At 50.0% G+C, this 21,834-nt stretch overlaps 1 protein-coding gene across 3 annotated transcripts in view; it reads right to left on the minus strand.

Moving 5' to 3' along the window:
• Positions 1 to 424: 424 nt before the first annotated feature.
• Positions 425 to 21,834, minus strand: part of MAT1A (methionine adenosyltransferase 1A) — a 42,604-nt gene continuing 21,194 nt past the window's right edge. Inside the window, exons 1-9 of one of the 3 annotated variants that reach the window (XM_027962246.3) lie at positions 17,152 to 17,385; positions 13,412 to 13,489; positions 12,485 to 12,607; positions 9,604 to 9,716; positions 9,124 to 9,267; positions 4,873 to 5,091; positions 3,630 to 3,812; positions 3,159 to 3,292; positions 425 to 2,510 (exon numbers count right to left, since the gene is read on the minus strand). In XM_027962246.3, the coding sequence (XP_027818047.1) occupies positions 2,408 to 2,510; positions 3,159 to 3,292; positions 3,630 to 3,812; positions 4,873 to 5,091; positions 9,124 to 9,267; positions 9,604 to 9,716; positions 12,485 to 12,607; positions 13,412 to 13,489; positions 17,152 to 17,245 (1,191 nt within the window). In that variant the 5' untranslated portion in view covers positions 17,246 to 17,385 and the 3' untranslated portion in view covers positions 425 to 2,407. Of the gene's footprint in view, positions 2,511 to 3,158; positions 3,293 to 3,629; positions 3,813 to 4,872; positions 5,092 to 9,123; positions 9,268 to 9,603; positions 9,717 to 12,484; positions 12,608 to 13,411; positions 13,490 to 17,151; positions 17,386 to 21,834 lie in introns of those variants that run through there. The other 2 variants (XM_042240794.2, XM_060406555.1) reach the window with 2 other exon arrangements.

Below are 21,834 nucleotides of genomic sequence, written 5' to 3' on the forward strand. Positions count from 1 at the left end.
CACTGAACCGATCGACAAATACTGCCTGAACACTTGCTTCATGCCAAGCACACTGTAGACAACACGCAAGAAGGGGAAGCAGAAGAAACCAGGCGAGGACGAGGGGCAGACTCCGAAGGCTGGGGAAGCCACCTGTCAGCCACTCTGGGTCCTAACCCATTTCGGTTTGCCTCAAGGTCTCCACGAGTAACGGGGGTTTCCTGGGTCCGCCCACCTCCATGCAGTGTGGTGTGGAATGAATAGGTGAGGCAGCGATAATACACAAGCTGGCGTGAGGCCCCGGAGCCCATGTGGACAGGATGGCAGAGACTTCAGTCGGGCCACCTGAGGGCAGGACAGCCACTTGGCTGCAGGATAGATGAGGTGATGCTACTCAGAGGTGAGGTGTCTAGGGCAGCTGCAGACAGAAACTGAGCATAGAGTAGTTGCTTCTCGAGGTTTTATTCACTGGCTTAGCAGGCACTATTAACAAATAGACTCCAGTTTCATATAACAGTGTTGACCCAAGAAAACCTTGTTTCTCCCAGGGGGTGCAGAAAGTATAAAAATTTGAATTTTCACTTCAAATATGGCCCAAGTTAGAGGAACTCAGCCACCTGCAAACCTAAGCCTCCCTCTCCGAAAAGGAACTTGAGACTTCCCAGGTGACCAGAGCCCTGTGAGACTCCTGAGCTTCCATATCACTCATCAGCTCTAGGTTTTTGTGGTCATTTGGGCTTCTTTTTCTGCCCTGAACAGCTGCCTTGCCCCTGATGGAAAGAGAAAGCCAAAGGTTTTTGTGCTTCAGGCCTACAGATCAGTGCAGGCTATCTGCTGCCCAGATGAGGCTTTCTGAGCTGTGCATCTTGGCCGGAGCTGGCACCGAGTGCCACAGGAAGAAGCCAGCCCCCAGTATTCTCCGGGGACCTGTGGAAACTCCTGCCTGAACCTGTGGTCTAAGGAGCGGGGGATAAGGTAGTGGTGCAGCAGTCAGAGGCCCAGGTTGGGGAAGGAGTACAGGGAGGTGCTGGCCATGGAAAGGAAAGCAAGAGAATGCATAGCTTCTAAGATCTTAATGTGCCGAGAATCACCCAAGGCCTCGGGGGTAGCCCTGGCCTCAGAGGCCACCTGGCAAAGGTAGAAATCTCCTCATGACATCTCAGCCAACTTAGCTCCCTCTAGGAGTCAAGACTTGCCACTTCAGTCACCATTTATCATTTGAATTCAGGCCTTTGGGCTGTCCTCTCTGGAAGGGGGATCTGAGAGGCTCAACCACTTATTCCAAGAGCACTCAGATTGCAGGGGTTACAAGAGAGAGAGAGACGAGAGAGAGAAAGGGGTCAGAGAGAGAGAAGCATGCAGAGGACACAGGGTTCCATCCCTTGTTTAAGGGACAAGCTGCTGCTTCTGCTCTAGGAAGCCTTATATGGGACAGGACTGGCCTTGGACCCTCATCGGAGGAGTCCATGGGCCCAACCCTGCGTGTCCCTGAGTAGTCAGGGGCTGGGATAACATAGGTGCCTCTTAATTTCAAACTCCAGCCCAGCCCCATGGGCCAGGATATCCAGCACCGCCTGATCTATCTTCTGAAATTACAGAGGCAAAGGAAACATCCCTTTGGTTCTGTCTTGGCTCTGTAGATCATTGCTCAGGGGTCACCAAGGGGGTCGATCCCCTAACTCTCAGCAAACTCAGGTCTTCAGGACAGAGGTCACAGCCTCATGTCTTCACTCAGACCTGTTTTTAGCATGAGATCAGGGTGGGGGGTGGTGCTGAGGGTGAGGGGTCAAAGTGTATGGGCTCACAATCCAAAGATCCGAGACGCATGTCCAGGCCCCGACCCGTGCAGCTGTGGGCCCTGTGAAAGTTACCTCGGCCTCCTCACCTTAAATGCAGGTAACACAAGGGGTCACCTCATCATATTGCAGTGAAGAAGAAATGTGATCAGTGATGAGTGTGGTCTCTTGCACGCTAGCTGCTGTCACCCCTGCCCCAGGCATGGCCTGGGAGGGCCTGTGGGAAGGCCCAGGATCAGGACGTTGACCACAGGGCTGCAGACCTGAAGGGTGGCCCGGCACGCCCAGACCTTCACAGAGCCCTGAGATCTTCCCAGCACACGCCAGGGAGGGAGGGGCCCGCTCAGGGTCCAGGCTGCGGGGGCGGGTGAGTGAGCAGGTTTCCTCCGACAGGGGTGCTATTTCCACTAAATTCACATCACCTTGGTCTGGGGGAGAGGCAGGGAAACATAGTGACTGGCGTCATGAGAAGACCTGAGCCCCAGCACCAGAAGGCCCCCTTCCTCCTGCTCAGAGGGGCCTGGCTCTGCCCAGGAAGGGGGCAGTGGGTGATCTGAGAGCTGGGGTCCTGGAGGAGAGGAGCTGTCCCACCTGAAGGCTGCAGGGCTCACCAGGCCTGGCCCCCAGCAGCACTAAAATACAAGCTCCTTGGGAACTTCCCAAGGGAACTCGCTTCTCCCAAAGTGGCCGTAGCACGCCGTCTTCTGGTAGATGGGTTTTTTCAAGTCCAAGTCCCTGCGCGTTCAGAAGAACAAAGGGTCAGTTTTAATGGAAAAGGAGGGGAGTGTCTTTCCCTGAATTGGGGGCACAGGAGTAATTAACAGACTATGAGTGTGTGGGGTGTTAACCACTCAAGAGCAATTCTCCCTAAATTTCCTATCTCTGCCATGCCACTCCTTACAAGGTCACTGCCACTGGTGCTTAAGAAACAGTCTCAGGGTTCTGGGACAGCCTGATCAATCACACAGACAGACGCACCAGGAATCAGGATTTGAACTCTGGCCTACACTCTGCTCCACTGACCTGGCACAAACCAACATCGACACCGCAAGCTCCAGAAAACAGGGGTGGCATTAGAAGCGAGAGCAGTTGGGGCCAGACTTGCTGACTCAGTTCCCAGGCATCTGGTCTTGCAGTTATTTTCCTAAGATCTCCAACCTGCTCAAAGATGGGCCCCCTGAAGTCAGTGTCTGTTGGGCTCTTTCAACCTGAAAACTAGACATTCTGCATTTGGGGTTTGCACTGTACTGGGCCAAGAGCTTGAAGCCCCTCCTGCTTCTAGGGGGCTGAACATCCTTCCTTCTGATTCTCTTTCCGATAAGCAAGCACCGGGGCGGGGCGGGGAAAGAGGGCTTTGTCCAGCTGCAGGGGCGGCCCTTTTACCTGACGATGACACCAGGCCGAAGGTCGAAGTTCTTATTGACCACATCCAGCAGCTCTCTCTCTGTCTTCTGGGAGGTTCCATAGGTGAAGATGGAAATAGACAGTGGCTCAGCCACACCAATGGCATAGGACACCTGTCAGAAGAGCCCAGGGTCAGGGAGAAGCCCCTCACGGAGACCTTGATGTCCTCAGGGAGAGGCCGTTGAAACCACACACGCCCTGCCCAATACACTCTCCCTACCCCCAGCCCTCATCTGCCTAGATACACCCGCCACGTCACAGCTGCAGTTTCCACGCGCGCCCTGCTGCCTGAAGGCTTCTGCTATCCCACTCCCGGGTTTGCAGGACAGTGGCCACAAAACCCAACATGGCACAGAGTCGCGTCCTCTGGCAGTGCGGGCCTTCTGCCAGGCCAGTGTGCCCCTCCTGAGGGCAGGTGTGGTGGTTCAAGCAGGGCGGGGTTCCACCCACCTGCACCAGCACCCTCCGGCAGAGCCCTGCCTTCACCAGGGACTTGGCCACCCAGCGGGCAGCGTACGCCGCCGAGCGGTCCACCTTGGTGTAGTCCTTCCCAGAGAAGGCACCTCCGCCGTGTGCCCCCCAGCCGCCATAGGTGTCCACGATGATCTTTCGGCCAGTGACACCGGCATCCCCCTGCGGAGGAAGAGGAAGACGCAGAAGATGTGGGGGGAGGGGTGGCGAAACACTGGGATGGCCACTAGACCACGACTTGGAGACAGTCTCTGAAGCTTCTAGGAGTGCGTCTTCCAAAGACCCCCTTAGCCGAGAGTCAGCCAGATACCCTGGGCTCTAATCCCAGTTCAGTCACTGAGTAGTCACTGAAGTCAGGTCACCAGCTGGAACCTCGTCAGAAAAAGGCCCCTCGTCAGATGGGCCACTGGGGTCACAGCCCGCTCCCCAAGCCTTTGTTGTAGGAGTCGATCATAATGGAGAAACTCGAGTTCAGATGGGAACTGTGCTGGGACCAATATACCCTGGGCGGAGCCCCAGCTGGTGCCACCTGGCAAACATCGTTCCCCGTTTGCTCAGGTGTCTATTCCATGCAATGCCAGTCCACAGAAGATGTTTGAGGGGGCTCTATATTAAATGACATGGGGAAAGTCTGCATATTATACCACCGCAACACCCGCCCCACTTAGAAATCCACAGTTCTAAGCAGCATGCCAAGGCCCTGAGCATGCCAAGGCCCTGAGAAGTTCTGCAGGAAAATACAGGACTTCCATTCACCCTGGGTTTCTGTGCCACTCTGGCCTAGGACCCGGCCCGAGAGCTCTGTTACATGGCAACACGTCCACAGCAGAGATGCCTGGCAGTGGTCAGTGGCCTCTCCAAGGGGCTAGGCCACTCTCTGCTTGCTCATGCCTGTGGCACAGGAGAAAGGGGCCACTCTGTGTCCCCACCTTGGTGCCCACAAGAGCTGCAGGTCACACGTGGCCAAGACCCAGGAAACGCCACCAGGGCAAGCCCACCAGGGCAAGCTCGGCACCTGTGATGGAAAGTTAGCTAGCCCCTTGGCCGGGAACCTCCTGAGACATGTCCCCCACCCTCCTGTACTGAGGGCACATAGCAGGCTGCACAAAGTGAGCTGACTTCACGTCTCACTCAGGGCCAAGTCACACAAAGCCACCACCTCCTGCAGGTTTGTGCTGGGGACGTAAGCAAAATCAGGGCTCATCTGGAGACAGGGATGCACCTGGGGGCCTCCGATGACAAACCGCCCACTGGGCTGCAGGTGGTAGATGGTGTCCTCGTCCAGGTACTGTGCTGGCACGACTGCCCTGATCACCTGCTCCTTCAGGGCTCTGCGCATGTCCTCCAGCGTGATGTCTTCATTGTGCTGCACGGAGATGACGATGGTATGGACACGCATAGGGATGACCGCGCCGTTGTCCTGCCGGTACTGTACTGTCACCTGGGGGTGGCAGGGTGGGAGGAAATGTGAAGTCCTGCCCAGACCTGAGGACACTCCGTTGCTGGGCAGAGGTGCCGAGGAGGTGGACAGGGCTCCCAAAAGCCGGAGGGGGCGCCGGCCTCCTGTCCTCAAAGGGCCTTCAGGGAAGTTCATCACATTCTTATAGCAAATGACTGCCTGGCGCCATGAGCTGATCAGGCAGGAGGCACAAGCTATTCCCAAGCAACCACAATCAGTGCCATTTTGGAGACCCAGGTGTTGCAGAGTTTCCTCTGTCTGTGACTCAGCAGACGACTCCGTCTGTCTCAGAGGGTCCTGTGTGCCAGCAGATGTCCCTCCACTAAAGCCCTGTCTTGACCCTCCATGGCTCTAGGTAAGACACCCAGGCTTCTGCTAAGAACACGGGAGCCCACAGGCCACATGCCCGCTGCCTCAGCTTCTCAACGGAGGGCCTCTGGAAACATATGTGCCCAGGGACCTTGTCTGGTGGAGGGACCTGAGCCAGGGTGATTGAGCTAAGAGGCAGCAGCAAGGCCTGGGTTGCCAGCCTCCGGGTATTTGGGCAAAAGCAAGGAAGAGCCGCAGGCACAAGGAAAGCAGGATCATGTCTGCAGCTCCCCTGCAGGGCTGGCCACAGGACAGAGCTGGGACTCTCCCCACAGTGTAGTCAGTTCTGTGCCTGTTTCATGCGTTATCAATGAATACTGCAGCCATCCCAGCAAGCTGGGCACAATTGTCACCAGTTTACAAAAGAGAATAGTCAGGCTCTGCGAAGAATAACAATTTCCTTGAAGTCACAGGCCAGTCAGTGAAAAGCCCACGAGCCAGCCGCTGTTCCGCCTGCTCCCTCAGCCTGTGTCACGGCCACAGCAGTGCAGACAGAATGCTTCTGCACCCTGTCCTCTCCCACCTCGCCAGAGAGGGCGAGAGCCCATGTCCCAGCCTGCGCACCTTGGGCTGTGCACAGAGCGAGAGGGAAGGAGGTGGTGCGGAAGGCAGATGAGGCTGGAAAAATAAAAAAAAGAAGCTGGCATTGACTGGGTGTGTACTCTATGCTACAAGGAATGCCAAATGCTGTGAGAAGTTGCTACCAGCTCCATTTCAAAGATGAGAGAAAATGGGCTTCCAGAATGTAAATACTTCGGTCAAGATCGCACAGGCAGCAAAGAGGGGCTGTGACCTGGAACTGTGCAGCCTGGTAACTGGGCTCTGCCCAGCAGAAGGCTATCACCCAAGACTCTCAGTACTGGAGCCCCAGGCCCCACTGCTACCCAAGGCAGTGTGGACCCACAGGAACAGTGCCCAGAGGGGCTATGGGGCCTGCAGAAGTGCAGCTACGCCAGATGGCCCTGGCAGGGACATTGACCAGCAGGCACAGGTTGCTCCCACCCCAAGGGCCTTGATAGGACTGCAGGCAGCAAACGGTGTCTCCCTGGGGCTCCGCCTAAGGCAAAGACCTCTTAGATATCCATCAAACTCTATGTCCTGCCTGGTCCAAAGAACAACGGGGTGGGGTCCAGAAAAGGAAGAGACAGAGCCCTGGCTGCACAATGCTTGATCCTAGGGTGACGGGCATATGCACACCAGCTGTGAACCAAGCATAGCACCTTTCATGCTGGGCTGCATGCACTCCCGGACCTGGGAGAGGAAGCTGGAGTTGGGGGCTTGGGAGCTCCAGAGGGAGGCTCCACAGCAGCTCTGGACTCAGACCTGCTGTACCTGACCTTCAGAGAAGGCTCGCTTCCTGAGTTGCTGCTGAGGTCCATCTCCAATGCTCCTGGGCTCCCCCACTCTGCCGCAAACCCCAAGCAGAGCTGTGGCTGAGTGAAGGGCCCTAAGCATTGCTTATCTCGTGTCAGCAAGATGTGGAGAAAAGTACACCATGGAAAACACAACTCTGGCCAGGTACAAAAATAGCCATTTGTACTGCCACCCCGCTCTTAGTTATCAGCAGCAAAAATTTGTTCAGGTGGAAAGGCTCACTCTGTTCACAGTCAACACCATGGGCAGGTGATAAAAATCCTTTACCAGTAGACGAGAAGGCCCAGACATTGTTCCCGGCAAGACACCTCTCCCACGGTAGCAGCCTTGTGGAGGCTGGCAGAGGACATTTATATGAGAATTCAGTGTCTCCTTGCAAGAAGGGAAAGCCTGGAAGGGCCCGTCTTCCCCTCCCTCCCTCATTGCCCTCTGGACTCGGAAACCTACTATTACTAAGCAAACATAGGAGGCCTTTGCTATTTCAGGGAATCTGATAGGTGAGCCCTCCAATGCTCACCCTCAAGGAGGGAGAAGGAAACCCGAGCCACTCCACTCACTTCTTCTCATCTGTGTTCTGGGATTTCTCCACCCTTCCTCCGCATCCCCACATAGCTCTGGCACAGAATGAAGCAGGCAGGGCAGGCTCCTTTCTTTGGTACCATCACAACCTACATATTTCAGCTCTTCTGCCCACCACCTCGAAGATCACCTGAGTGATGCTCATGAACCCACTTCCCAGTGTGGGGGTCACGTGGGTAACACCTGAAGTCCCAAGGGCTTCCTTTAGGCCACAGAGACACTCTGTTGCTCCAGGTACAGCCAATGTGCAGCCTCCACCATGGGCAGCCTGACCCTTGGGGAGTAACAAGACAGAGTCACAAGCACCGTGAGGAACTATAAAACCACACGAGCCAAATTCCAAGTGCAGGATAAGAAGACGTCCCATTCGAGAGTGATCAGGGGAGACCAGAAGGAGGAGCCAGGCTGGCCACTGAAGGACAGGTGGGGACCAGAGAAAGATTCCAAGGAAAGTGAGGGGTGAGAGCACAGGTGCGAAGGACTGAGAAGTGAAGGGAACGTGGGTGAAAGCATAAGGATTAAGCAAAGACTGGGGGTGGGGATCGAGGAAGGTAAAGCTGGAAGACCTTTAAATGCCTGCTTTAAATGCCAGAATAACAAGTGGGTACTCCTCTCGCCTCCAATAGGAAGTAGAAAGTTGTAGATGGTTCTGAGCAGGTATAAGGAAATTAAAAGCGAAGTCCAAAGCAAATTAACTGCAGTTTCCAGACAGAGAGAGTCTTTAGGAGGACACAGTAAAGCCTGGACTGGGAAAGGGGGCCAGAGAAGAAGGGATGTTCTAGAGGGACAAGTGTAACCCAGACCCAGTGGAGACAGAGAGGGCTGGGGAAAGGTGGACTCCACGAACCCCTTCAGCTGAGGAGCACTCCTGGGGCCCATGTGTTTGCAAGAGGAGTGAGAAATGGGGGCTGGTGATTCAGACAGACCTGCAGGTAGAAGATTTGGAAGCCAAGTGTGCAGACGTGAAAATAACCCACAAGTGTGGGTAGCAGGACAGAGAATGTAGAAGGAAGTGTCCAGACCCCACTGGAGTGCGGAAGTAGAGTTGGGAAAGGAGCTCCGAGGAAAGGGGCCATCAGGGTTGTCAGGATGTGGAGAGTGAAGGCAGACAGAGGCCTCAGCATGTGCCAGCAATTGCATTACCGCCAGCTCTCACATCCGGACTCAGTGCGCATTTCATCATGGCAGGGAACACGGGGTCAGGGTCACTGGCAACAGAGCATCAGGATCAGCAAAGGTAAATCCTTTCTATGAGAAGCAAACCAAAAGGGCTGCAGCAAGCTACAGACAGCACCTGTTCATGGGGTTTTCAAGCTTTGCTTAAGACACAGAGACCTGACAGGCAGTGGCCAAAAGTCTGAAACCAGTTACGAAGGTTTGCGGCAGGAACTGGGGAATCATATTACTAGAGTAAACATATGCTAAGAAGTCCCGCCCCTCAAAATCTAGAACTGTTCATTTTTCTGTGTTTAAAACTTTTTCATACTAAAATGTTGGCGGATCAGGGGAGAAAAGAAAAGATTTATCTGGAGCAGAAGATTTTTCAAATAAATAGTTCTTTTCAGATTCAACATTTCTTTGAGTGCCCAGAGAGAACATTTTGATCTTAACATACGACCAGAATCAAGAGGAAGGGGTTAGTTTGAGGTGCATTTCTGGAGCCCTGCAGGGGCTCAGAGAGCAGGGGCTCACCTGTGTCTTGGAGTCAGGCCGCAGCCAGGGGAGCTGCCCTGAGCGCCGCAGCTCTGCCATGCGGGCGTTGAGTCTGTGTGCCAGCATGATGGTGAGGGGCATGCACTCTTCCGTCTCATCCGTGGCATAGCCAAACATCAGGCCCTGTAGCAGACACCCATTTCAGGCTACAGGTGACAACTCTCTTCAGATCTAAAGCCCCACTGGCCCTCCACCCTCCCAGGCATATGACTTTTTGTACTGGGTATTTGTGGAGGGGAAGACAGGGTCCCCAAACCCAACACTCTAGGTAGGGAGACAGGCCACACCGGGCATTCCCAACCCATCCTGCCCTCCAGCTAGGCTGTGTGACTCCAGACAGGGGGTGGGGGAGCTCTGCCCACAGCGCACTCAGTCCATTACCCACGAACAGCCAGCCCTGTGACACAGAGCACACTGCCCTGCAGTTCTGACGTGGCGCCCACGCTAGTGTTTAGTGACCTGATCACCGGCACCGACATCCTCTTCATTTCTGTCCAGGTGGACACACTGGGCGATATCCGGGGACTGCTGCTCCAAAGCCACCAGCACGTTGCAGGTCTTGAAGTCAAAGCCTGGACACAAGGAGAGCAGGCCTAAGCTGAGGGAGGCTGGAGCTCCTGGGGGCTGCTTGGCACCCAAGAGGGCATTTAGTGTTGGGGTGGGTGGTCTCTGCCATCAGTCTGGGCTTAGAACTGAGGCCTAGGATGGGGAATGTCAGTATCCTTCTCATCCTATCACATGGAACTCTTTAGTCAAAAAAAAAAAAACCTCCACAGTGTATTAAACTACACCTCAATTAAAAATATATACCCTACACAGAACAGTGGTATGAAAACCAGATAACAGCTACAGCTGCTCTGGTAGAAGGGCGGTGGATGACCAAGGGCCTGCCCCCTTAGGCTCTTCCCGAGGTTGAAAATCACTGCACTAAGTGAATACCAAGAGCCCTTCCAACACTGCCTATCAAGCCCAAGTATCAGAAATATACACCAAACCCAAGTATCAAATATACTGAACAATAAATAGGTGCATGTAGGCCATCCAGAGACACTTCCTGAGCCAGAGTGCCCCGAGCCCGAGGTGCGCACAGACCCTGGAGCAAAGTGGGAAAAACCACACCCTGCCAGCCTACCCCCAAAGCTCAAGCACAGAGATGGAGCTAAATCCCCTTCTCCTGCCTGGCCCAGGCTGGGGACTGTGGGCTGGGGCCTGGGACACAGACATCTTCGGTAGCAGCAGCTCAGGCCAAGAAGCCCCACGAGGGTGCCACTAGGCAGACTGCACACTCTTCCCAAATTGGTTTTCCCCATCTTGCTGGGCTCAGCTACAGGATGGGTATGAATGAGGAGCAAAAATGCACAGAGACTGCACCACAAAGTCAAGTATGAGTGGCACACTGACTGTCACCCCCTTCCAATCTGTTCTCCCACCCCTGCGGCCAGAATGGGCCTACGGAAACAAATAAAACCTCAAAAATACCCCTAGGCTCAACCTGCTATTTACCTACAAGCTTCAAGTGAAGACCTACCACCAAAGGCAGTAAACTGGAATCTGCTCAGCTCCAGCCAGGCTTTCCCAGCTGAGCCCTCAACCGAAGTGAACTCAGGTTTAGCATAAACACAACCGCCTTTTCCACCTCCACGAGGACCCTCTGCCTAGAAAGCTCCTCCTCTGACCCCTGTCCCCCTCCACAAGTCCATCCAGCTCTCAGTAAACATCCCTGAGCCGCCCCCACCCCAGCTCTTCCGTGCACACTCTGCCGCTGACTCGCTGCCGAGCATCTCATACCGCATCACACTTAATGCCAGGCAGTGCCTCAGGAGTGCCAGGCCACCTTGACCTCTGCAGCCCCTATTCCTAGTGAAGGCTTCTGAATACACATACCAGGGAACAGCCTTCAGCTGCCAAGGGCTCACCAAATCCCCATTTCACCTTACACTCCCTGTCTAAAGAATAAATCTCAGTGCTGAGACGGAATGAAAGGCTCCAAGTCACTTGGGGAAACAGTTCAGGGCACTAAGGGGAGAGGAGGAAGGCTTAGAAAGGTCAACTCTGCAGCGAAGAGCAGTGGCAGCCTCTAGCCTGGGGGCCTTGTGACTGCAGGCCAGCCCGCAGCCTGCCGGTCCCCTTGGTGCAGGCGTGCTGACAAGAAGAGCTGGGCCTACTCCCACTTCTCTCTTCTAGGGGAAGTAACACCCCTGCGGAAACGACTTTCCTACTACCTAATGCAGAACAAAGTTTGCTCTTGGATAAGTAAATAATAAGTTGGCTCTTCTTGGCAGAACAGGGTGAAGGGTTGCAAGGCAACGTGGCAGGGAGCTGCTGTTCTGGGACAATATGCCTGCTCCGTGAACACCCTTTGTGCTGGCTGGGAGAAGCAACCTGTACTCACTGGTTTCTTCTTCCCAGAGGTTCTTGATATATCCGCAAAATTTCCGTATGCTCAAGTGAGTCCTTTGGGCAAGCCAGCAGGTAGGTGACCGCACCGAGCTTCTATGTGTCTGTGCCTTCACACAGAGAGGGCCTCTCTCACATAAAAGACGTGTGCATGTCAGCGCAGCCTGCCCTGACCCACAAAGATGCCACATATCACCCCAAACAACCAATAAATAGACCAGTGTACCCCAGCCCTAGAAATGGGCCCTCATGCCCTGTCCTTTGACGCCCTCCAGGCTGGGCTCCTTCCCAGCCTGCCTGTTCCTAGTGCAGGCGTCTGCTTCAGGGCCCTCAGTTCTCTCACCCCCACCTCATCACAGGGCTCCTCCTCAGCTCCAGCCAGTGCCTGGGCCTCCTCCTGGGGTTGCAGGCTCCCACACTGCCTGGCACTGGAGCCACCCTGGGCCAGCCTCTCCTCCACCTGCTTTCGGCACCTGTGCTGGACTGAGTCACCTTCTTCTCTATGTGGGAAAGAGTAGCCTAGCTTAGCAGAAAGCACGGAGTCCCACCTGGGGATAGCCACTTACTGACTGTGCCACCTATATGAGTTATTGCCATCTCTAAGCCTCAGTTTCCTCATTTGCATCCTAGGGAGTGGAGCAGAGTTCCTCCAACAACACACACACACACACACACACACAGATCTGCCCCAGCACCCGGCAGACAACACGTCCCCAAGAGAGGGCAGCCCCTTGGACCCAGAGCTTCTTCTTCTAAGAAGTCAGGACCGTAAACAAGACCAGAGTCAGCAACGGATGGACAAGGGCCAGTCTGCCTGGGCTGCCATGCTGTTGCCAGAGCTTGCGAGCCCTGGACCCTGGCAAGTGGGCCCAGAAGGAGAGATATTTGCTCTTCCAGGAGATAGAGAGCCTCAGGTGGGCCCCGTCCGGGGACCCGGCCTCACCCTTGGCGGAGTCGTCATAGCCGATGTGCTTGATGGCCTCCCGCACCACACGCTGGTAGTCCACCATGGCCATGGAGGTGATCTCCCCACACAGAAGCACCATGCCCGTCTTGCACACTGTCTCTGAAGGCAAAGAGACAGGCTAGTGGCCACGTGCTGGCTAAGGGGACCTCTCAGAGTGCTGACAGAGACCCGCACAAGAGACCACACAGGGGACGGACTCCAGAAGGACCATCACGGTGATAATAGGCAGTACAGCCCAGCTCAAGTTCTGACCGTCTTCACAGGCGTTCAGAGACCTGCACTTTGGAAAGAATTGGGCACACGAATTCCAAGTTTCTATACCACGCACTTACTACTTGCCCAATCCTGAACTGCTTGTTCAGTCTCAGCTGTTGGATGGAAATAATCCTAAGACTGCTGTGTGCATTGTAACGAGACAATGGTTGCAAGTAGTCATAAAAAATGCAGCCAGCATACATAAGACCTCTTTTGCCCCCTTCCAGCTAAAGCGCCACTGCAGGCTTTAGGGTATGGGGTCCTGAGCACAGAGTCAAGGCAAGTTATTTATAAACACGTCAGAGTGAAGTTCACCCTTAGAGGGACACGGGTCCCCACAGTGCTCAGTCTGAGGGCTAGGGTGGCGCTGGAGAGGGAAGGGTGTGGTTCTGAGCATCGGACAAAACAAGCTGCTGACTGTGAGGAGAGTGGGGCTCTGGTCTCCACACTAGGACCCCTACCCCATGACCTTGGCCAAGGGATACCCAAGATCCCCTCTGTAAAGTTGAAGAGACTAGTCCTATCACCCCGGGGCCCTCTAGGCCCTGAAGTCCCCGGTTCCCGGCTGTGCCGAGGGCTTCAACCTGGGCACAGGTTTCGAGTTGAGCCCACTCAGGGCTCCAGCAGGAGGGGCCAGGCATCTCTTACCACAGGCCACCTTGGCATTGGGGTCCTGCTTGAGGTGGGCATCCAGCACTGCATCACTGATCTGGTCGCAGATCTTATCTGGACAAGAGGGAACATGAGCAAAATTCACAGACATGTCAAGCCTAAAAACTGAAATGTTAAAACAATTAGATATTTTGCCAATTTACACATCAAGTCTATCCAAGAGGACACTTTTAAAGCATAAGAAATTGTAAATTTTTGGAATTTTTATTTCTTCCCACTTTTGCCTTAATTTTGGATGATGTATATTATATAAAGTCATAGAATTCCCTAAAAGAAAAGTATATTCCAAAGCCAGTTACAAGAGTCTAAAGTAATTCACATATACACAAAGTATATTCCTCCAATCAAAAAGTATCTCATTCATAGAACACTAGATTTATAGGAATATCAACTATATCTAAATAAATAATAGAGACAGATGTGCAAGGAACTAAGACACACACAGAAATATCTCATTCCTCAGCATACTTCCTTAAATTCTAACATCAAGAAAAGTCTTAGAAACAGAATTTGAAACACTAATGGCATCAGCGAGATTAGGCGTCGACGGGGAGAAGAGGCCAGAACGGGTAGAGGCTTGTACTGCTGGTTCCACCAGTTAGAGTGCGCTGTGCATAAAGCCACGCCCACCTCCATGACTCCAGCTGTAGGAATCCTGCGAGAGAACCTCTACACATCACGGCCACTGCTGTTTTGCTAAACACTTCCACAAGCTGCTCTGAGATCCTCCCCACCATCATGCAGCCTCCTGAAGGCCTGATGTCCCAGTAGCTGGGTCTGACTTGCTCATCAAGGTGGCACTGACAAAAGTTCAACATGGACTGGTACTTCATCTTGTTCTTCTGTGATTTGCCTTAAATATTCCCCATGGTCGATGGGATTTCCCTAGTGATCCAGTAGTTAAGAATCTGCCAGTTGATGCAGGGGATGTAGGTTCAATCCCTGGTCCAGGAAGATGTCACATGCTGGAGCAAGCCGGGTGTGGCCACTGCTGAGCCCCTGTGCCTAGAGCCCGTGCTCCACAGCAAGAGAAACCGCCGCAATGAGAAGTCCGCACACTGCAGCTAGAGAGTAGCCCCCTCTCACTGCACCTAGACAAAAACCATGCACAGCAACGAAGACCCAGTGCAGCCAAAATAAATAATTTTTAAAAAGGCTCCTCATGGTTGAGCATGTAGACACTGGAGAAATCCACTCTTGCTCTGGAGTTATGTGTACTGCCAGTGTTTACAAACTCAGAAATAAAAGTGACATCTATTTGCACATAATACATCTTGTTTAGTGTTCAAAATACCCACAGAGTCCACTGTTAGTAAGTTAATAAGATTTTTCCCAGACTTATTGGAGTATAATTGGCATATAAAATTTTGCATATAATTAATGTATGTAAATTTGGCAAGTTTGGTCATGTGTACATACTTGCGTTACCATCACCACAATCAAGATTTAATATACATCCATCACCTCTCAAATTTCCTTGTGTCTCTTTTGTCATTTTATAAGTTTTTAAATTGAGAAGGCAGGCCCAGAATCAAGCATTTCTGATTTTGAAAGTACATATGAAATTCTGTAGTTAAACTGTTAATCTGAAGGTTAATTCTCTAATCTTTCCTTCAGAAGCTGCTACTAAATATATATTTGAGTTTTTCCATCTCCCTGCTGATCCTGGTTATAAATCAAGGTTTGCCTGAGTTCATGCCCCTGCAACCACCTACCAGTAAAGGCCTCCTGCTGCTCAAATATCACTTTAGACCCAGCCATCAGGATTCCTAGGAGCCACTCACATGCTGACCATGGGCGACTCTGCTCGCTCAGAGGACACAGGTCACATTTTCCAGTGCACACAGGGAAATGGGGTAGGGATATTAGCGATAAACTGGAGTTGAGCAAGGGTACTAAGATAGCTGCGTAGATTAAGATAATGCCTTAGGAGGTCCTTTCTCAACTGTTTAAGGCTTTCAAATTTTCTATCAATATCACTTAGTAGCCTTAAGATAGCTAATAGCTTTCTTGGAAGTTGAAAAGGAAGCATTAATCTTATCTTTCTGATGGAGGGGAATTCAGCACTGGAATGACAAGAAGAAAAACACCAAGAAATCAGTTTTACATGGACAGCTAATGTACAGTGGTAAGCTAAATCAGACAAATTGAAGGCCTGCCATTAAGCAGACAAAATAGTCAACTGACTAGAATTTTCATTTTCTGTCCACTGAGCACATAGCTGTGTGTACAATGGGACCACTGGCCACTGTTTGTGAAAAAGCACCCTCTCCCTCCACATGGAGCAAATTCTATATGGCCATTTTCTGACCTGTGGATGGCCTTAATAAGTCATGGAGCTGTCCAGAATACATCAGACATAGCAGAAAATCTGAGGCTATGAGTAAAGTAAACCTAGGAACTTTATAAAGTCATGCAGAATGAAAGATGCTGTTTACATTGAAATGAGCTAAGCTACAAACAACATTCAGTTTAAGCCAAGATTTCTCAGCAGCACTATTGACATTTTGGGCTGGAAAATTTCTATGTTGTGGGGGATGGTCTTGTGTTTAGAAGCACACCTGGCCTCTCTCCACTATCTGCCAGTATCAGGCCATGCCTCGACCCCCTGGAATAGCTGTAACAACCAAAAAATGTTTCCAGATATTACAAAACGCCCTTAGGGGAAAAGGGTTGCAAAACTTTTCCCCAGCTGAGAACCAGTGGCTAAAGCATATGGAAGGGGCAGTGCACTGAGATATCTAAAGCTGAGTTACAAGGTATAAAAATTAGAGATCTTTGAGAAATAGCAAGGATGAGGAAGATGAAAAAAGTTAAACTCAATGATGATAAGTCACCAAAAAGTTCAAATACTCTGATGAATTTTGAAGAGGTGCTTAAAAGCATAAATCAGTGTGTCTGGCCCCCAGGGTTCTCCTAGATCAGTGGTCCGCAGAGTGTGGCTCCCACATCGGCAGTATCAGCATTGCCTGGGAACTTCTTCAGAACACAGATTCTTGAGCCTCACCCAAGACGTATTAAATCAGGAACTCTGGGGGTGGGGCCAGCACTCTGTGTTCTAACAAGCCCACTGGGTGATGGTGAGGCACCCTGAAGTCTGAGAACCACTGTCCCAGAAACTGGAGGCTCCCATCGTGGTCCTCACGGAAGCCTCTCTCATTTCTCCACATCGCACTTTTCAGAGATCAAAAAAAAATAAATGCTGGGATTTTCTTGCAGGACCTAGAGATCTGTCTCAGCCCCTATTAGAATGCACTGCTGTTCATTTCTAAACTCTATATGCTTTACATTTGAAACTTAGTGACTGGTGGACTTATTTGTGGGAACATTTTCTGTTGACTTAAGCTGCTCATTGATTAAAAAAAAAAAAACAACAAAGCTTTACCAGAAAACAAAACAAAACTCTGTATAAAGTGAATATCTGATGATACATTCTACACACATAATATGTTTATCCAAGCAACCATATATTCTCTATTGTAGCCCCAAGGAAACGCTGGTGGTGGGCAGCAGCACAGACCCTTGGCTTAACTTACAATCTATTATTTGCATAACAAGTGACTGTTTCACAAAACTGCAAATGAATAAAATAAAAAAGATTGCATATTGTTCTTCTTGAGATCCTTAATAGTAATTTACGCACATTGTTTTCCAGGCCTTTAGTAACAGCCCCCTACCCTGTATAGGTTGCCATCTGTCCAAGACCACCTACTCACCCGGGTGCCCCTCTCCTACAGATTCCGATGTGAACATGAATGCTCCTTCCTCACTTAGAGAATGATCACACAGGCCATCCACTGGTCCATTCATCTCTTCACACTTCTCCACTCAGCTTCTTCGAGGTAACAATTTCAATGCTGGGACCTGGCCTGAGGTTTTTTTTAATTTTCCTCCTTTAAACCCAACAGGCTCGTCTTTGGCAGAGCCACAGGGCTCACTTCTGCGTAAGTGCCCGCAAGCACGTGAGAGTAAAGGTGCGGATGGGCGAAGAGGAGGGACTGGAGAGGGGTGTGTCACTCCCTCTGACTGGCCAGAGCTTGCTCCTGAGGGACTCCTATATATGGAAAAGTGAAAGTACCTCAGTAGTCATGTAAGAAAACTGGAGGAGTCCATTTTCTGGGAGAGGGGGTCTTCTTACCTTGCGGAATTTTAGCCCTCAGCTCTCATCTCCCAAGCCCTAAGCATGTGATCAATGTATGGCAAAGAAGGCTGCATAGACTCTGCAGAACTGAAGCTCCTCTGGGACTCTGCCTTAGCTCTGCAGCTCACCTCCTCAGTGCTCCAAGGCTAACATCCCACGTAGGAGGTGGGGGTCTGTGGTTGCCCAGGGATACAAATAGGAAGTAAGAAACTCCTTCCCAGGGATACGGTTTAGGCTGAGATCACAGCACAGGGTGGCTGGCCGTCGCTTCTGTGTTCCCGGCCTCCTCCGCCCACATACCTTGTCTGGATTGGGCTCTTCCCCTTCTTCTACCTTCTCAGAGCAGAGCATGCACCTGTATTCTGAGCCAGTTCAGACATTCAACAATAGATTCATTTAGAGAAAAAGCTTTTGAGCCCACTTTTTTTCTGCTAATAGAAATCACATAAACTGTCAACTTCTCTAAGATGCTGGCAGTCACGTTAACAAGCAAGATGTTAAAAAATATCTAGATAGGCTATGGAGAACAATGATTTTTGGGAAAAAAAATCCTGAGAGGCAGATTCATTATAGGGAAATTATCAGACTCCAGTTTCCCAAAGCTTCCATATGATAAACTAAGCATCTATACATTAGGTCCTATACACTTGAGAAACATCCTTCTGGCAAGATCTGCATTATTTTTGCTTTGACCAAGAAAATAAGTAGGATTATATACTGAACCAATTCTTGCATTAAATGCCAGCATCTTTTACTTCACTCTCTCCAGCTCTCAGATCTAACTGCATCCTTTGACCCAAGGAACAAAAGGGAATTGAAAGCACAGAGAGTGAGAATGGGTGGAGAAACTGGTTCCCACTAGAATGCAATAAAACGTAATCAACCAAAACCTCATGCACCAAACATTGCTCTGTGGGAAGCAAAAAGTAGAACACAGTTGTATGAATTAATAATTCTGGCAACCGAATTCCCTCTTTACTTAGAAGATGAACGTTAAAAAAATTTTTTCCAGTGCTCCAAATGCTAAGTTTTCCAACTGGTCAAGAGTGGCAGTACTACCCATCCACGGTCAACAGTGGCAGTACTATCCCTCCATATTAAAGTCACCTCCGCTGGGATAAAATAAGAGATTTTATATATACACATTCAATCAGAGGCATTTCACAAAGAGGGAGCTGGAATGCTCAGTCACAAGATTGCAGAATGTCCAAAGGGGAAAAGGCCACTGGAAAGGAATGGAAAACTAGGAATCAATATAGGGACTTTAGACAACATGGCCTTGTCCCTGTCAACACACAGGAATCCTGTTTGCACTTAAAATATTTCAACATCATTGTCCCTTTGTAAATTTCTTCTGGGTACATTGGTTTCAAACCTGGAGGCAATATGAGCTAATGTTTAATGTAAGCTGTAGACCTGGATTACACTAGCAGTTAACAACTATAGTCATTATGTTCTTTTTTCTTTTTTTCCTTTGTTGGCAAAGTGATGACGCTGCATTTTATTTTTTAATTTAAATTTATTTATTTTAATTGGAGGCTAATTACAATATTGTATTGGTTTTGCCATACATCAGCATGAATCCGCCATGGGTGTACACGTGTTCCCCGTCCTGAACCCCCCTCCCACGCTTTAAGAACAAGATGTGCATCCAGATCCCTAGAGCTAGCAAGAAGTCAGAAAACAAAGCAGGCTAATTGCCCTCTGAACTCCAAAATGAATAACAGCATCATAGGGTAAAGAGGCAGGGGGTGGTGAGGGGGAGTGAATGGAAGCGGAAGGGACAATGTCCTGTCCAGAGAAGCAGCACTTCAGAAACATATGCAGGAGGCTTCTGCAGCCTGGACACATATTCACAGGGAGGGAGGGATCTGGAAGGCACCTAGTTGAGAATCCACTTCATATGAGTCTCATATGACATTCCTATTAAATACTAGGCCACCATATGCTCTTTCAGCAGATGAATGTTAACAAAAAGTGCACAGAACATAGTGGTTAGGAGTATAGGCTTCAGGGCTGGGGTCCTGTTTTGCCTCTAATCCTCTATGCACCCTGGGGTGGGTTTCTTACCCTCTTAAGGGTGCTGTTTCCTCATCTTTTAAAGGGAGTTAAATAATTTACCTACCTCATAGCATTGTTGTCAGAACTATACGGGATCACACGGGCATGTTAAGTACCAAGCATACTGCTAGCACATAATAAGGATGTAATAAAATATTACGTAAGCACCTTATAGGGGCTTCCCAGAAGGCATTAGCAGGTTCAACCCCTGGGTCAGAAAGAACCCCTGGAGTAGGAAGTGGCAACCCACTCTAGTATTCTTGCCTGGGAAATCCCATGGACAGAGGAGCCTGGTGGACTGACTACAGTTCATGGGGCTGCAGAGTGACACAGCTGAGTGAGCACACAAGCACCTTATATGCTTATGCACATGCTTTTCTCCTGGAAAAAGAGTAGATATCTATGTGTATGTTATTTGCATCTTGTTTTTTTTTCGACAATATACTTTTGTCCTCTTTTTACATCTCATTTTTAGCACTTGACTAGTATCCCACATGAGGCTATAAAATACATTATTTAACCAGTCAGCTCCCAGTGGCTGGATATTTTCAACTTCTCTAATTATTTAATGTCACCATGATGCTGCCGAGAAAATTCTAATCATTGGCATGCTTTTAAAAACAAGACAAAATGCAAGGCCCTGGTAACACTGAGCTAGATCAAAGATTTCCCTTTTGCAATAAATTTTACCCAGTTAGCGACTGAGAGACTTCACTTTCACTTTCACTTTCATGCATTGGAGATGGAAATGGCAACCCACTCCAGTGTTCTTGCCTGGAGAATCCCAGGGACTGGAGAGCCTGGTGTGCTGCCATCTATGGGGTCGCACAGAGTCGGACACGACTGATGCGACTTAGCAGCAGCAGCAGCAGCAGCAGAGAACAGAAACAGCTCTGCAACCAAGAGTCAAAATAGCAGCATCAATCTGTCCTTTGCAGATGGAACTGGCAGATATTAGCAACAATGTAATTATCTAGAAAGCTGAACCCACAAGAACTACATAGCCCTAATCTACCATCATAAACTCAAATTAAAGCCTCCGTTATGCACAGACTGTCCCATTCTCCCTTACACATGAATTGTCCTAATGTCCTCCAACCCAGCCCCACTGATTACCTATGCCCAATACAGTGTGTCAAAGGCCCAAAGTTGATCTCATTTCCATGCAACAACCTTCAACTCTAAAGCTTTGCTGACAAACCTCTGAAGAAACTTGGCTTTGAAAATACCACTTTCAGTTAGATTTACCCCTGCTGCTGCTGCTAAGTCGCTTCAGTCATGTCCGATTCTGTGCGACCCCACAGATGGCAGCCCACCAGGCTCCGCTGTCCCTGGGATTTTCCAGGCAAGAACACTGGAGTGGGTTGCCATTTCCTTCTCCAATGCATGAAAGTGAAAAGTGAAAGTGATTTACCCCTGAGGAATCTCTAAATGTCAAAAATAACAAGTGGAAGACCATGTATTATCATCTGGGGCTGAACTTCAGGCTTCTCAAAACAGGAAGGTAAGGGTAAGGCAGAGTTACAGATGCCCTAATAAGCACTAAAGAATATCCTAAGATGGAGACAATCTGCAAAGACTGGGAGGGCATTCTTCTATTTTCTAGGATCCCGGTATATAAGGAACCTCTGTCAAAACAATGGCCAGCCACCAAGCTAATGAAACACAGACTTCACACAGGACAAAAGTGCAGAACACAAAATAGTTCAGGAAAACATGAAACAGTGACCCAACAAAAGGCAACAGCAAGTGCAGGGAGAGGAGAAGATCTTTTTCCAGAGTTTTCACATTATAACACTAAAAAATGTCCATTTTCCAACAAAAATTTACCAGGCACAAAAAGAAACAAAAAGTATAGCCCTTGTGCAAGGGGGGAAAAAAGAAACTAATAGAAACTGCCTTTGAGGAAGCACATGCATTGTACTTACTTATACTTACTGGAACAAAGACTTAAAATCAACTGTCTTATATATTCTCAAAGATACAAAGAAACCATAGATGAAAAAAATTAAAGGAAGTCAGCAGAGTGTCTCACCAAATAGAGAATATCAATAAAGTGACAAAATTTTAAAAATAAACCTACTGGGAATTTCGGAGCTCAAAAGTATAATAACAGAAATAAAAAATTCATTAGAGGGGTTCAGCAGCACATTTAGGCAGACAAAAGAGTCAGTGAATATGAAGATAAGCCAATTCA

Source organism: Ovis aries, chromosome 25 (genome assembly GCF_016772045.2).
Source record: "Ovis aries strain OAR_USU_Benz2616 breed Rambouillet chromosome 25, ARS-UI_Ramb_v3.0, whole genome shotgun sequence".
NCBI lineage: Eukaryota > Metazoa > Chordata > Mammalia > Artiodactyla > Bovidae > Ovis > Ovis aries.